The following is an 18,107-nucleotide window of genomic DNA, read 5'->3' on the forward strand; positions in this document are numbered from 1 at the left end:
AAATAATGCTAATTCCATTTTTCAAAAAAGCTGGAAAGTGGCTGAAGAGATATAAAATGGACATATATTTATAAAATTAGAAACGGCCGTACTTTGTTATTTTATATAGAAAGCACTAAAATGTCGCTCTACTAATTCTATCGATTCCGACATTTCTGGAATTGCTCATATGATTTTATTAATTTTCGTATATGCCATGTGGCAACATTCGCAAAGGCATTCATCTGCACACCCACTCACACACAAATGCACCCGCATAAACCCATTGCTACCTGTACCCGTTCTCCTGCGGTCGGTTGGTTGTTTCACCCATTTTACCGTTGCTTTTATACACATTTTATTTAATAATTTCTTCTTTTGTGTTGCCGCTACTGTCGTCATAATTGTGTAAATTAACTTATCACCGTTCTGCGTGCCTCACATTATCCAGCGTGGCAATCACGGTGATTCTTCTTTGGCATTTGGTGGTGGTGGGGCAGAAACAACACAAAAATTGGCTTGCATTTCTTTTGTATTTGTTGTTGGCGCCATTATTGTTGTTATTAACGTAACGCTTGTTAAGACAGCACCAATTGATGTGGTAACAGTGCTGCGGCTCGATTCGTGAAGCCTTTGTAACGACTCCTGTCGTTCCCGCCTCATGGAGTTTGCTTGTGGAAATTACTCTCGACATGGTGTGGTGGCTATGGCAACGGCGACGGTACTTCCGACGGCAGATTTGCAGAAAACTCAACGGTTTTGTTAATAAATTTTGATTAAAACTGAATAATAAGCAACTTAATATTGGCATCAGGACACACATGTGCCGTGAAATACGATTGAGATTCCCCATGAAGGATTCCGCCGAGGAATGGTAGTCTGATCAAGGTAGGGGGGTGACAGGTTCAGAGAGCGAAAGAGGGAGAAAATGCAATAAAACGGCATACAAATTTTAATTAATAAAGGATTTAATTAAATTCACAATTATTATAATATCCTTAAAATAGCCTCATGAGTTTCACTTACTTGTATAGTGGGTCAAATATAAGCCGTTCTCGTCATCAAACTCATCGTTGTGATGATAGACATCAGGAGAACGGCCAGAGGCTAAAATACGCGGTCGATCCTCTTCTAAATATTTCTCTGTTTCAGCATGGTATATACGATGGATGCGAGCAGAGCATTTTAGCTGAAGAGAGACCAAAACAAAATTTAACACCTTTTAAGAAAAGAAATGATAATTGGCAAATCTTACCTTTAGACGTCCTTTGATGAAATGCTGCAAAGTTACTATGAAATTAATTTCCAGTACTGCAGACTCCATTTGTTCTTCAACATGTTTTTGGATATCATATGTGCGTAAATAATTCGGCGGAACCTAAAATGAAATGGAATAAAAAAACCCTTTAAATGTATATCGCAGATTAATAGTATAGTGGAAAATTTTATCGAGTGTTATTTTGTTAAGATCGAGCATCGGGCATGCTTTTTCTGAATCAATCAAAAAAGTCGAGGAAGTTCCGACACGGGCCTCGACAAGCTCCTTAAAAATGGCTCATTCAGTTGGATAAAACTCAAAGCATATAATACCGGTAGAGATGGAAACTATGGAAGTGCTTTCAAAGAAGCAACTGGTGAGTCATCTAATAGGCAACGACCATACCGTAAGTGTTCAGTGCTTTAAGAAAGAGTATTACCTGTTTTCCCTTAAATACGCCTGGATGCGATAAAAAAAATGGAAAAGTATAATGAATATGGGACTAGGAAGTGTTGGAAGATAACACCTTCTCTGATCATCTTCCTTGGTAAGTCTTTCCACCAAGAAGAAGTCGTATTCAATTAGTTAAACAAAAACCGGTAAGGTAAAACAAAAGTCGGTCGGTGCCGACTGTATAAAACCTACCCTATAAGTTCAAAGTGTGAGCTATGGCTATATGCCTTTCAGATGGGTTATTAAACAATCCATATCACATTTGGAGCCAATATGTTCAACCTACGGTTGACAGATTACAAAATTAAGGCAAGTAACCCAAAATCTGACGAACATATATATGGGAGCTATATTTAAATCTGAACCGATTTCGAACAAACTTCTTAGATATTGTTGTAAGAGTCATAAGAAAATTCTTCCTGCCAAATTTCGAGATAATCGGTTAACAAATGAGCACTTTATTGTCCGCAAAATCGGACGAAAATATATATGGGAGCTGCATCTAAATCTTAACCGATTTCGACCAAACTCTAAAAATATTATGGTAGTCATTGGTCAATAAATGCGCTTGCAGTGACTCTAGGATTATTATGAAATTAAGCAGAAGTGCCGAGAGTCAAGAGAAAATCCTTTCCGAACAAATTTTGATAGAATCGGTTAACAAATGACCACATTATTACAATATTAGTCCAAATCGGACGAACATATATATGGGAGCTATATCCAAATCTGAACCTATTTTTTCCAATTTTAATAGGCTTTGTCTCTACGCCAAATAATGTATGTGCCAAATTTGAAGATAATCGGATGAAAGTTACGACTTGTAGTTTGTACACAAATTGACATGGACAGACGGACATATCTGAATCGAATCAAAAAGTGATTCTGAGTAGATCGGTATAGTTATCAATGGGTCTATCTCTCTTCTTTCTGGGTATTACAAACAAATGCAATAAGTTCTAATATCCTGTACCACAGTGGTAGATTTTAATAAGTTCCGGCACGCATTATAAAACAGCAGAAGCAGGGCCTGAGAACAAATCGAACGCCCTGAAAGACTCTCTAAAGTCTGCATGTCTTAAAATCAAGCCATGGGGCAAAAACCGGAAGCTATTGTGGGCGCTGCATATTTCAAGACTGAACTTTTTCATGGGAAATTCGGAGAAACCCGTTGCAGTCTCTTAACTTATGATTCTTGTCATACATAGTGTACTAGCTGAACCAAGCCCGCTCCGCTGCGCCTTCTTTTACTTTATATGGAACAAAAGTTTCCTTGGAATATTTATTTTCGACAATTAACGATCTGTTAGTGAAAGTTAGCATGGTAACTTGACTAACAGTTTAACAATATAAGGGCCTTTATCTGAATCTCATATGATCTTTATTGGTCTACGAATTTATGTTTGAATGTAAGGTGTACTCCATTCTTAAAATACTTCATTTCAGTCCGATATTCTCATGATGTCTAATTTAGTGGTGTTTTCGGTGGAGAGGTGGTCCCCTAGGTACTTGGCTCTGACAAAATATCAGCATCTTGCTTTTCTCTCAAATACAATTTATTTAAACCCCATATTACCATTGGCTTAAGAGGAGTTTACAGGATGAGGCGTCCCCCAAACACATGGCCCCAAAATAGGTTATCAAATTCGTTTTCTAATCTCAAAAACCTTTCATTTGAGCCGCATAATGGCATGGTCGAAAGTTTTTTCCCTTTGGGGGTTATTGGGAAAGGGGTGATGCCCTAAATACATGGTCCTACATTTGGATATCAAATTCGTATTCTACTTACAAATATTTGTATTTGAGCCCCATATTGCTATGGTCACTAAAAAAATGCTGTTTGTGGGGTATTTTGGGAAAGTGGTAGACCCCCAGAAAATTGGTCCCGAAAATGGGTATCAATTCTTGCTCTAACCCCCAATTCCTCTCATTTAAGCTCCACATTGACATGATCGGTAAATATGCCCGATTAAGGGGTGTTTTGGGGATTGGGGTGGTCACCCAAACACTGAGTCTATAAGGAACACACAAACATACAAACAAACACAATTTGATTTTTATATACAATATAAGATTTACTGCCTTTATTCTCGAACCTGAAAATCATGAGCCCCTGGAAGTTAAACGATTTGTTGTTGGGGTATAATTGACCTTTTGTTGAAGTTAGTCCGGCTTGAGTTCATATGTGTAAAAATTAAAAAAACGATGTTTTTGTAAGATATAATACTTTATTATATCTTTTTATACCCACCACCGAAGGATATATTCATTTTGTCATTCCGTTTGCAACACATCGAAATATCCATTTCCGACCCTATAAAGTATATATATTCTTGATCAGCGTGAAAATCTAAGACGATCTAGACTTGTCCGTCTGTCCGTCTGTTCGTCTGTCCGTCTGTCTGTTGAAATCACGCTACAGTCTTTAAAAATAGAGATATTGAGCTGAAACTTTGCACAGATTCTTTTTTTGTCCATAAGCAGGTTAAGTTCGAAGATGGGCTATATCGGACTATATCTTGATATAGCCCCCATATAGACCGATCCGCCGATTTAGGGTCTTAGGCCCATAAAATCCACATTTATTATCCGATCTTGCTGAAATTTTGGACAGTGAGTTGTGTTAGGCCCTTCGACATCTTTTGTCAATTTGGCTCAGATCAGTCCAGATTTGGATATAGCTGCCATATAGACCGATCCTTCGATTTAGGGTCTAAGGCCCATAAAAGCCACATTTATTATCCGATTTCGCTGAAATTTGGGACAGTGCGTTGTGTTAAGCCCTTCCACATCCTTCGTCAATTTGGCTCAGATCGGTTCAGATTTGGATATAGCCGCCATATAGACCGATCCTCCGATTTAGGGTCTTAGGCCTACAAAAGCCACATTTATTATCCGATTTTGCTGAAATTCGAGACAGTGAGTTGTGTTAGGACCATCGACATCCTTCGCCAATTTGGCCCAGATCGGTCCAGATTTGGATATAGCTGCCATATTGTCCGATCTCTAGGTTTTAGGTTTTGGGGCCATAAAAGACGCATTTATTGTCCGATGTCGCTGAAATTTGAGACAGTGAGTTTAGTTAGGCTCTTCGACGTCCTTTTTCAATTGTGCTCAGATCGGTTCAGATTTGGATATAGCTGCCATATAGACCGATTTCTTGATTTAAGGTTTTGTGCCCATAAAATGCTCATTTATTGTCCGATGTCGCCGAAATTTGAGACAGTGAGTTAAATTAAGCCCCTTAACACACTTCTGCAATATCGCACAGATCGGTTCAGATTTGGATATAGAAACCATATAGACCGATATCTAGGTTTTAGGTTTTGGGGCCATAAAAGACGCATTTATTGTTCGATGTCGGTGAAATTTGAGACAGTGAGTTAAGTTATCGGTTCAGATTTGAATATAGCTGCCATATAGACCGATCTCTCAATTTAAGGTTTTGGGCCCATAAAAGAGGCATTTATTGTCCGATTTCACTGAAATTTGACACAGTGACTTATGATTGGCCTTTGACAACCGTGTCGAATATGGTTCAGATCGGTTTATTTTTAGATATAGCTACTGTACTTATTAGTATTTGGTCCAAATCGGTCCAATAACTGATATGGGGCATAAGGTCTGAAAGTTAGTATTTAGTCCAAATCGGTCCAATAACTGATATGGGGCATAAGGTATGAAAGTTTCACCGAATTTTTATGAAAGGTGGTTTATATATATACCCGAGGTGGTGGGTATCCAAAGTTCGGCCCGGCCGAACTTAACGCCTTTTTACTTGTTATATATAAGATTATTTTCTGTTGTACCCATCACCATAGAATGGGGAATGATATTGGGAAAGAGAATGCCAAATGAGTGTTGGGCCCAAGTGTCTGGGGAGCCGTGGTGTTTTAATAAAAGGGATTTGGGATAGGGTTTGTAAATTTGTTTGTTCAGTTAGACTCAAAAATTGCTGAATTGAAATTTTTACAGATTTTGTAGGTTGGTCTGGAAGGAGCACGAGGCTATTTAATTTGTTGATATGGGGCGATGCCTCCATGTTACCCCAAAAGCAATACCCAAAAAAAGAAGTGAAGTACAAATCTGATATTAACAATTACGTCGAAGAACTACGGGCACCATCCACATCCTAAAACCGCCTTTAGACATCTATATTGGCCGATAACTACAGTATGGGAAGTTAAGCACGGATTAAGTATCCACTTCTAGTGCCAATAGTCTGAGAGCCCGCCTCACCGCCATATCGCCATATTCGGTAAGTATTTTCTGTTTGGGGGTGTGAGAGCACCCAAGCATTTGGCCCCAGGAGCAGATACCAAGTTCGTGTTCTACTTCCAAAAACTTATTTTCTGAACACCATATTACCTTGGTCAGAAAATTTCCTATTGGGGGTGTCTTTTGAGATAGGACAGCTTTTAGGGGGGTACGTCCCTTCCGATATCAACAAAATATATAGCCTATTGCTCCTTCCAGACCAATTTACATAATCTGTGAAAGTTTCAGATTGTGTAGGTTTGTATGTTAGGTTCGCATTCAACTTAAAATATACATCACTTGATCCCCACATTGTCATGATTGGTCAGTTAACCTATCTGGGGTGGTTTTAGGGATTATAGCGCCACCCAGGTACTTGGACACAAATTTTAGTTTCATATTCGTAATCTGCTCCCAAATACCTTTTATTGAAATCCCTTATTGATTACGTCTAATATTACAATTTGAGGACTGGTTTAGTGGGTTGGGTCGATCTCTCGATTTAAGGTCTTGCGCCCATATAAGGCGCATTTATTGTCCGATTTTGCCAAAATTTGGGACAGTGGGTTATGTTAGGCCCTTCGACATTCTTCTTCAATTTCGCCCAGATCGGTCCAGATTTGGATAAAGCTGCCATATAGACCGATCTCTCAATTTAAGGCTTTGGGCCCATAAAAGGCGCATTTATTGTCCGATGTCATCGAAATTTGGGAAAGTGAATTAAGCTAACCCTCTCAACAAACTTTTGCAATATGGCACATATCGGTCCTCGGTCTCTCGATTTAAGGTTTTGAACCCATGAAAGGGTTATTAATTTTGCAAGGCTACCAAACTCAGACGTGGCTTGGAATTCTTTTGAACTTGTAGGGGTATCGAAAGCGGCTTTGTAGTCAACAAAGAGATGGTAGGACTTAATTTGTCCTTTTCGGGCCTTTTCGAGATTTGACGCAGTGTGAATATCTGGTCCAGCGTGGATTTACCAGGTCTAAAGACGCATTGATAGGGCCCAATTATCTCATTGACTTAGGATTTAATCATTCACACAGTACGCTCGAGAGTATCTTGTATGCGATGGTGAAGAAACTTATTGATCTATAGTTGGCACATTCCGTCTTGTCTCCTTTCTAATGTACGGTACATAGTATGCTGAGGTTCCAATCATCGGGTATGTGTTCTTCCACCAGATTGCCCACACAATCTGATGCATACGTCTTATCCGGTCTTGAATAGTTCAATTGGTAACCCGTCGGCTCCTGCTGCCTTGTTTTCTTTAGTCGGGTCACTGCTACTTCGACCTCATTCTTACTAGGAGGTTAATATTCTATAACATCATCATTGATTGGATCTGCGGTATCCTCTTCGCCGCCATCGTCGGACACTAGCAGTTGGGTAAAATGTTACAGTAAAAATGTGTCAGTTGCCTAATTTCCTTCTTTGTCTCTGTAGGAGAGTGCGCCTGCACCAACGCCATCGGTTTGATGTTTAATTCTTTGGTAGAATTTCCGGACTCTGACTCCTGTACATCTCAATACGCTAACACTCACTTCTTTCCATTTCCCCTGAATTTATGTTTGTTAATTTTTCATATGCGAAAGTACCTCAATTTGGGGTCTATTACCTTTTCCAAGTTAGGATGTTCTTGTTTGGAGTCCCATGTCATAGCTTCATTACCCCTCCTCTTTAAGGTGAAGATAATATAAATATGCTCAAACATTTGCATAAAAATAAGAAGGTAAAAATCTTCCTTAAGATGTATGTTAGGTTCGAGTGACAGTCTATTTTCTGCTTAGCCCCACATAGAAAATTTTAGCATATTGTTATACCACAGTAGTGGCAGTTCATGCCTCTGGTGACAATTGAACCCATGACTCCTGCTCTGGTAATCCGATCACGCTACCATCTCGGCTACCGGGACGATCTTGTTAGTGAGGTACTCTACCAACAAATTGAAATTATATGGTAATTTTTATACCCTCCACCATAAGATGGGGGGTATACTAATTTCGTCATTCTGTTTGTAACTACTCGAAATATTCCTCTGAGACCCCATAAAGTATATATATTCTTGATCGTCGTGACATTTTATGTCGTTCTAGCCATGTCCGTCCGTCTGTCCGTCCGTCCGTCCGTCCGTCCGTCTGTCCGTCCGTCCGTCCGTCCGTCCGTCCGTCCGTCCGTCCGTCCGTCCGTCTGTCTGTCGAAAGCACGCTAACTTCCGAAGGAGTAAAGCTAGCCGCTTGAGGTAGGTCGGTTGGTATTGTAAATGGGCCATATAGGTCAATGTTTTGATATAGCTGCCATATAAACCGATCTTGGGTCTTGACTTCTTGAGCCTCTAGAGTGCGCAATTCTTATCCGATCAGAATGAAATTTTGCACGACGTGTTTTGTTATGATATCCAACAACTGTGCCAAATATGGTTCAAATCGGTCCATAACCTGATATAGCTGTCATATAAACCGATCTTGGGTCTTGACTTCTTGAGCCTCTAGAGTGCGCAATTCTCATCCGATTTGACTGAAATTTTGCGCGACGTGTTTTATTATGATATCCAATACCTGTGTTAAGTATGGTCCAAATCGCTCCATAACCTGATATAGCTGCCATATAAACCGATCTTGGGTCTTGACTTCTTGAGCATCTAGAGTGCGCAATTTTTATCCGATTGGGATGAAATTTTGCACGACTTGTTACGTTATGATATCCAACAACTGTGCAAAGTATGGTTCAAATCGGTTTATAACCTGATTTAGCTGCCATATAAACCGATCTTGGGTCTTGACTTCTTGAGCCTCTAGAGGGCGCAATTCTTATCCGATTGGAATGGAATTTCGCACGACGTGTTTTGTTTCGATACCCAACAACTGTGCCAAGTATGGTTCAAATCGGTTCATAACCTGATATAGCTGCCATGTAAACCGATCTTGGGTCTTGATTTCTTAAGCTTCTAGAGGGCGCAATTCCTATCCGATTTGGCTGAAATTTTGCATGACGTATTTTATTTTTACTTTCAACAACTGTGTCAAATAAGGTTCAAATCGGTTCATAACCTGATATAGTTGCCATATAAACCGATCTGGGATCTTGACTTCTTGACCCCTAGAGGTCGCAATTATTATCCGATATGCCTGAAATTTTGTACGACGGATCCTCTCATGACTATCAATAAACGTGTTTATTATGTTTTGAATCGGTCTATAGCCCGATACAGATCCCATATAAATCGTTCTCTCTATTTTACTTCGTGAGCCCCAATGGGCGCAATTCTTATTCGAATTGGCTGAAATTTTACACAGGTCTCCAACATATAATTTAATTGTGGTCCGAACCGGACCATATCTTGATATCGTTTTAATAGCAGAGCAACTCTTTTCTTATATCCTTTTTAGCCTAAGAAGAGATGCCGGGAAAACAAGTCGACAAATGCGATCCATGGTGGAGGGTATATAAGATTCGGCCCGGCCGAACTTAGCACGCTTTTACTTGTTAATTATTTGTCGGACACCAAAACAAAGTTCAATAGAATTTATGATTCTTGCCATTAGTTTCAACGAAAGTGCTAAATAATTTATTCAATAAATTACTACTTTTTGAGTTAAGCACTGTTTCGTTTCGGTTCACATCCTATTAAGGCATTACAATTCTCGTGGTCCATGCACACGCTTGCGCTAAAGTTTCGCAAATTAGAATAGTTTTGCAGTTGAAACCAAACAGAAGATTTTTTATGAACGCATTATATTTGCAAATATTGAGGTCATAAAATATCATTTAATGGTCTGGGAAAGGAAAGAGAATAAGAAGAAGCAGAAAACCGAGAAATAACTCCAAAAGCAGCATCCAGACAAGCCGAAGAAGAACATGCATAATGTCTGTAAAAGGCGAATTTCAATTATACGACCCTGGTGAATGAATATCCAATACTGCTGCCTAGGATAACAACAATGAGTAGGTTGCTTATGAAGAGGACAATAATGCCTTTTTTGGTTCTCCTAATGCTAATATTCCAATGATGCTGGAACATTTTTGTAGCCACAACGGCCATTTCACTTTAGTCCATGCTATTGTGGAGTATTACGATAATAGTTCTCTTGGAATTTTTATCGCATCAAATTTGTTTCCATTCTCCTAAAATATCATGGTTGTCGTGGACTACTTCAGCATATGGTCATTTGTACGAAGTAAAAAAAAAATTGCAGAGGGCAATGCACAGCGTATGTCGATGTATTTGCCATGGGAGATGAGGAACAAATGGAGAATGTCGAAAACTTGAGAAAAATAGTTATTGAATTCGCAGCCATAACGTCTATCATCTCAAATGACTTTTTGTTAAGCATTTTGTTAAAAGGACGATTGCAGGACTTGCAGTGAGCAATGAGAAAAAACCAATCGTTCTTTTTGGTTATTGCTGCTACCATTGGTTTTGAAGCAAGACGTGGACACCAAAAAATGGAACATTCCTACTAGAAAATATCAATAACCATTTATTATGCATTTCAATATTTTGCCCAATTTCCATTTTAAGTGCAGCATAAATCAAATCTAAACCAAACTAATGAATTTTGCCTTTTTTTACTCTTTGAATTTCGCTTTTCGTTTTATGCCAAACTTCGTACAATGCTCTCAATACGTAACAAATATCGAAGGACATCGCAATGTGGAAGGCGAAAGAATTGAAACCATGTACCAATGGGCGGACGCAAGAGTGGAGTGTTGTATTTTAAAGACTTATGTTTATCATAATGTGAAGATAAATAGAAATCCTGAAACAAAGGTATTCACTACGAAAAACCTGAAAAATATTGAATTCATGCTAAAATCAAAAGACAAAATATCAATGAAATATAAAATATCTAAAGTTTCTTCAAAGACGAAATTTCATTAAAATTCTATCTAACGACAATATTTCACTAATATTTTCTTTAAAGGGAAATTTCAAGAACATTTTCTCTGAACACAACATTTTAATGAAATTTCCATAAGGTAAAAATTTTAATGACGTTTCATCTAAAGACAATATTTCCATGAAAACCTTACAAGGAAAATATCAAGGAAATCTTTTACAAAAACAAAGATTCAATAACGTAATAATTTATCTATGTAAGAATAAATTTTAATGCATTTTTCTCTAAAGGCGGAGCGAACGTGTTTTTCATTTAATCCGCAAAAATAATATCTTATGGCGCAGAGGTTAGCATGTGCGCCTTTGACGCTGAACTCCTCGGTTCTAATCCTGCCAGGATGACTTCCAACTCATAAAAACCGATCTCTAGATTTGATTTATTGAGAACCTAAATAAGTTTGAATTAGTTTTAATTTTAAATGTATTAGTGATACGTGGTACTGAAGCTAGCGCCAAAACCGGGAACATCGGTATCTGAAGGAGGATCTTTCACAGTGCAAGTGTCCAGTTTCTAAGTAAGATCCTGGTACAAAATATGGTTCCTTTTCATTTCTCTGGGATACCTCTGTGATTGGAGGCCGCCGTAGCGTTTGCATTTCTGCCTAAGACGCTAAACGCCTGGGTTCAAGTCCCAGCGAGACCATCAGAAAACATTTTTGGCAGTAGTTATCCTCTCCTAATGCTGGTGACATTTGTGAGATCCTATGCCATATAAAAACTTCCCTCCAAAGAAGACTCGGACAGATCAAAAGAATCGGACAGCACTCACTGATATATGAGTTTGCCCTTTTCTTTAATGGAATGTGGCAAATTTGCATCTCTGTGGTCCGGTACCTCGAACAGGTGAATTTTGAACTGTTCAGCCATTTCGTGGCGAGCTCTTAGAGGATGGAGGATTGTTTTTGATTTCAGAGATTAAATGGCAAACTGGCTGTCTGAGAAGTCTATGTCTAAGCTATTTCACCACTTCTTTATTTGCAAAGATCTCCGCTTGATACATTATAGTGATCTAATTAACATTTCCATATGCCCAGTCTTAGTTCTTCCGAGTTTATCCTATAGCACAAAGGATTATCAAAGTCTAGAACCATCCTTAAAAAAATTTTTTGCCAGGGGAATTATAATTCCAATTGGCACCATCAGATATAGTGCCAAAGTAGGTGGATTTTTAGTGTGGTTTCGTTTTCCTGCGTTAGTGTGGTTTCATTTTCCTGCTTTGGCAATTTAAATTAGGCGAAACTTTTGATATCCACAAAGATCTATCATCTATACTTCAATCTGCAACAATTTCCTGGATAATCCCCGTCGAATATATATCAGTGACAATCTCTTTTGGCGTCACGTTGTTCATTAGATAGTTTCCACGGAAATATGTATCTACGAGTAGTTTTAATCTATCCTCAATGGATATTGTCCGTATATTTTTCGCCTACTGAATGTAAAATGCCTATTTGCTTTTGAGTTTTCCATTAAGGAACAAGGGGCACATAAGTGCCTTCCGGTTTAAACTTAAGCTCAATAATAAGGGATCTCCATTTGATTTTCGAGTTCGAACGTCGTACCGCTAAGCGAAACCCATTAGTAGAGAAGTTTTACACGACATATTACCTCATAAATGTCGCCAGCATTAGGAAGGGATAACCAGGATTCGAACTGAGGCGCTTAGCATCACAGGCGAACGTGCAAACCTCTGCTCCATGGTGGCCTTCTAAAGCCTAGAGGCTTTGAATGTATTTTTTAGAACGCTGGAGAGCTCCAGCCAAGATTATTTATACCCAGCACCAAAGGACGACGCGTTTGCTACTAATCTAGTAATTCCATTTGCAACACCTCGAAATATTGATCTGCAACCTCATAAAGTATACATATTCCATATCCTCTTGAAATTCTAAGTCAATCTTGCCATGTCCGTTCATTTGTTGAAATCACGATCACGCGATTAAACGAATGAAGTTACGATGCATCCTATGACTTCTTGAGACCCGAGGGGGCTCGCTGAAATTTGGTACAGTAAGTTGTTCAATTCCACGGCAGCCGGTTCTGTGTACTGTATTGACCCGAAGGAGCCCTTCATCGGGCAGGGGCTGCCACCTCAATGTATGGTTTCGTCCTTTTTTCGTCATGGAATGCAACAATGTGCGACAATCTTTTCGTTTAAATAATAAACAAGTAAAAAGGCGTTAAGTTAGGCCGGGACTTTGGATACCCACCAACTCGGGTATATATGTAAAGCACTTTTCATCAAAGACCAGTGAAATTTATATACCTTTTGTCCCAAAGCAGTTATATCGAAATATGATCCGATTTGGGCCAAATACTAATAAGTACAAGTCAATGTTCAATTATGTATAGCAAAATATTGGTCTTTTTAGTAGCTATATCTAAAAATAAACCGATCTGAACCATATACAACATGGATGTCGAAAGGCCAAACATAAGTCAATGTGTTAAATTTCAGTTAAATCGGATTATAAATGCGTCTTTTTTGGGACCAAGACTTTAAATTGAGATATCGGTCTATATGGCAGCTATATTCAAATCTTGATCGATCTGAGTGAAATTGAACAAGTAAAAGCGTGCTAAGTTCGGTCGGGCCGAATCTTATATACCCTCCACCATGGATCGCATTTGTCGAGTTCTTTTCCCGGCATCTCTTCTTAGGCAAAAAATGATATAAGAAAAGATTTCCTCTGCTATGAGAGCGATATCAAGAAATGGTCCGGTTTGGGCCACAATAAAATTACATGTTGGAGAACTATGTAAAATGTCAGCCAATTCGAATAAGAATTGCACCCTTATGGGGCTCAAGAAAATAGAGAGATCGATTTATATGGGAGCTGTATCGGGCTATAGACCGATTCAGATCATACTTAACACGTATGTTGATAGTAATGAGAGGATCCGTAGTACAAAATTTCAGGCAAATCGGATAATAATTGCGACCTCTAGAGGCTCAAGAAATCAAGATCCCAAATCGGTTTATATGGCAGCTTTATCAGGTAATGAACCGATTTGAACCTTACTTGACACAATTGTTGAAAGTAAGAATAAAATAATTCATGAAAAATTTCTGCCAATTCGGATAGGAAATGCGCCCTCTAGAAGCTCAAGAAGTCAAGTCCCCAGATCAGTTTATATGACAGTTATATCAGGTTATAAACCGATTTTAACCACACTTGGCACAGTTGTTGGATATCATAACAAAACACGTAGTGCATTCCATGTCGTTCATTCCAATCGGATAAGAATTGCGCACTCTAGAGGCTCAAGAAGTCAAGACCCAAGATCGGTTTATATAGCAGCTATATCAGGTTATGGACCGATTCAAACCATACTTGGCACAGTTGTTGGATATCATAACAAAACACGCCGTGCAAAATTTCATTTCAATCGAATAAGAATTGGCACTCTAAAGGCTCAAGAAGTCAAGACCCAAGATCGGTTTATATGACAGCTATATCAGGTTATGAACAGATTTGAACCATACTTCGCACAGTTGTTGGATATCATAATAAAACACGTCGTGCAAAATTTCATTCCAATCGGACAAGAATTGCGCCCTCCAGAGGCTTAAGAAGTCAAGACACAAGATCGGTTTATATGACAGCTATAAAAGGTTATGGACCGATTTAAACCATACTTGGCACAGTTATTGGATATCATAACAAAACACGTCATGCAAAATTTCATTCCAATCGGATAAGAATTGTGCACTCTAGAGGCTCAAGAAGTCAAGACCCAAGATCGGTTTATATGACAGCTATATCAAAACATGGACCGATATGGCCCATTTACAATACCAACCGACCTACACTAATAAGAAGTATTTGTGCAAAATTTCAAGCGGCTGGCTTCACTCCTTCAGAAGTTAGCGTGCTTTCGACAGACAGACAGACGGACGGACGGACGGACATGGCTAGATCGACATAAAATGTCACGACGATCAAGAATATATATACTTTATGGGGTCTCAGACGAATATTTTGAGTAGTTACAAACAGAATGACGAAATTAGTATACCCCCCATTTTATGGTGGAGGGTATAAATAGGATGAAGAAGGGCCAAATATAACTCACTGTCCCAAATTTCGGCGACATCGGATAATAAATGCGCTTTTTATGGGCCCAAGACCCTTAAATCGAGAGATAGGTCTATATGGCAGCTATATCCAAATTTGGACCGATCTGGGCCAAATTGACAAAGGATGTCGAGGAGCCTAACATAACTCCCTGTCCCAAATTCCAGTAACATCGGATGATAAATGTGGTTTTTATGGGTCTACGACCATAAATCGGAGGATCGGTCTATATGACAGCTACATCCAAATCTGGACCGATCTGCGCCAAATTGACGAAGGGTGTCGAAGGGTCTAACACAAGTCACTGTCCCAAATTTCAGCAAAATCGAATAATATATGTGGCTTAGTCTCAATGTCAAATTTATGCTTAAATATATGTACCAAGTTAAGCTTGTATATATATCTCATTGGGATAATCCTCTCTAATTTGTCTGTTGCGTCTAATTTGTGCGATATCAATATATGGTCCAGTTTTGACCACAATTAAATTATATGTTGGAGACCTGTGTAAAATGTCAGCCAGTTCGAATAAGAATTGCGCCATTTGGGGCCTCAAGAAGAAAAATAGAGAGATCGATTTATATGGGAGCTGTATCGGGCTATAGACCAATTCAGGCCATAATAAACACGTATATTGATGGTCATGAGAGGATCCGTCGTACAAAATTTCAGGCAAATCGGAGCCTCTCTAGAGGCTCAAGAAGTCAACATCCCAGATCGGATTATATGGGAGCTATATCAGGTTACGAACCGATTTAAACCATACTTGGTACAGTTATTGGATATCATAACAAAATACTACGTACAAAATTTCAGTCAAATCGGATAAGAATTGCGACATCTACTGGCTCAAGAAGTCAAGACCCAGATCGGTTTATATGGCAGCTATATCAGGTTATGAACCGATTTCAACCATACTTGACACAGTTGTTGGATATCATAACAAAACACGTCGTGCAAAATTTCATTCCACTCGGATAAGATTTGCGTACTCTAGAGGCTCATGAAGTCAAGATTCCAGATCGGTTTATATGGCAGCTATATCAGGTTATGTACCTATTTGTGCCATTCTCATCCCAAATTTTTTCATATGAAAGCACCTTATGCTAAATTTTAGCCACATCGGATGAGAATTGCGCCCTCTAGCGACTCAAGAAGTCAAGATCCAAGATAGGCTTATATAACACCTATACCGATTTGGACCATACTTCACACAAATCTTGGAAGTGATACTAAAGCACCTCATGCAAAATTACAGCCAAATCGGATAAAAATTGCGCCTTCTAAAAGCTCAAGAAGTCAAAACCCAAGATCGGTTTATATGGCAGCTATATCAGGTTAGGTAACGATTTAAACCAGTTGTTGGAAGTGATAATTAAACACTATGTGCGAAATTTCAGCGAAATCGGATGAGAATTGCTTCTCTAGACGCTCACGAAGTCAAGACCCAAGATCGGTTTATATGGCAGATATATCAAAACATGGACCGATTTGAACCATACTTAATACAGTTGTTGGAAGTGGCACCAAAACACCATGTGCAAAATTTCAGTCAAATCGGAGGAGAATTGCGCCCTCTAGCGGCTCAAGAAGTGAAGATCCAAGATCGGCTTATATAGCAGCTATATCGAAACATGGACCGATTAAGCCCATTTACAATCCCAACCGACCTACACTAATAAAAAGCATTTTTGCCTAATTTCATGCGGCTAGCTTTACTCCTTCGAAAGTTAGCGTGCTTTCAACAGACGGACGGACATGGCTAGATCAATTTCAAATGACATGACGATCAAGAATATACATACTTTATGGGGTCTGAGAAGCATATTTTGTGGTGTTACAAACAGAATGACGAAATTAGTATACGCCCATCCTATGGTGGAGGGTATAAAACATATCTGTACCAAATTTTCTGTGTCCAAATTCATGGACAGACGGACATACAGAGAGACGGACAGACAGAAAGACGGACATAGCTAAATCGAATCGGAAAGTGATTCTGAGTCGCTCGGTATACATATCGATGGGTCTATCTCTCTTTCTTCTGGGTGTTACAAACAAATGCACTAAGTTATAATTCCCTGTACCATAGTAGTGGTGTAGGGTATAACTAATGCTGATGTTGATTCTGCAAAGAAGTGAAGCATTTTTTCGATGAATCGAATTTTGTGTTCATCTGTCAAAAAAAAGTACCCACCACCGGGTGTAGTTTTCGTTTTTAATGGTGTTGCGTACAGAGAGTGGCAAAATTTTGCATTTCCTGCACAGAGGCAAATGTTCAGTGTGTCGTTCAAATGTTCAGAATATCGCACTTTAGATCAGCTGCCATCATTGAATAGGCACCTACATCAAAATAACGACGTTCCCTGATTATTATAGAAGACAACATTTGTACAATGTTTGGAAAAGGCAGCAAAATATTGAAAAGTAAAAGTAGTCCAAGTGAACCCGTTTTATTAAGCTAACGTAATATTAGGTGCATTGCTAGAAAGTTCTTCATGCGAAGACGAAGGTGAGATTTTTACCGTATCATTTGTTCGAAATTACAACATATGGAAATATGAACATGTTTGATTGAAAACACAAAAAGTGTAACACTATGAGAGGATTGGGGCGACATTTGCAAAATGTCGTCCTGTAAAAGTGTAGGTTAGGTTAGGTTTAAGTGGTAGTCTGCCATCAGACTTAGACGTTTTCGTCCATTGTGATACCACAGGAACAGAAGAGGGAAGATGCCTTCTAGTTCCTACCGTTGAACTATCCAGATCGCTTTAAAAAGCCCAATAACTTGCCAATATTCATTCATTAGCTAAATCAGACAGGTTCTCAAAGAAATGAGAACCTAAAGTGAAACTCCTTCTAACTGCTAGTACGTGACCTGTCATAACGGATACAATGACTGAGACGTCTGTTCTAGTCAATGACAGCAAAGCAGTAGACATATTCAAGTCTAGATTAGGCCACATAGTTTTGGAATGCTCACAGCCCCTCTTTGTGACCATCTAAAATGCAACATTAGTGTAAAATTTTTTTTCAGAATCGAAATCACCATAAGATATCTGAACAAAAATATCTAACCAGCAAACAATTGGAAGTTTTGGTAAGCAATTCAAGATTTAGCTCTTGTTTAATGACCACATAGAACCGCCGATGAGTTTCTTCCTGCACCCATGTTGCAAGC

General features: G+C 38.9%; 1 protein-coding gene across 2 annotated transcripts in view; it reads right to left on the reverse strand.

Annotated features, from left to right (window-relative positions):
* Positions 1-320: 320 nt before the first annotated feature.
* LOC106091617 (uncharacterized) overlaps positions 321-18,107 on the reverse strand; it is a 499,339-nt gene continuing 481,552 nt past the window's right edge. For both annotated transcript variants that reach the window (XM_059364400.1, XM_059364401.1), the window contains exons 7-9: positions 1,235-1,357; positions 1,006-1,168; positions 321-858 (exon numbers count right to left, since the gene is read on the reverse strand). In XM_059364400.1, the coding sequence (XP_059220383.1) occupies positions 401-858; positions 1,006-1,168; positions 1,235-1,357 (744 nt within the window). In that variant the 3' untranslated portion in view covers positions 321-400. The remainder of the gene's footprint in view (positions 859-1,005; positions 1,169-1,234; positions 1,358-18,107) is intronic.

This window comes from Stomoxys calcitrans, chromosome 3 (genome assembly GCF_963082655.1).
Source record: "Stomoxys calcitrans chromosome 3, idStoCalc2.1, whole genome shotgun sequence".
Lineage (NCBI taxonomy): Eukaryota > Metazoa > Arthropoda > Insecta > Diptera > Muscidae > Stomoxys > Stomoxys calcitrans.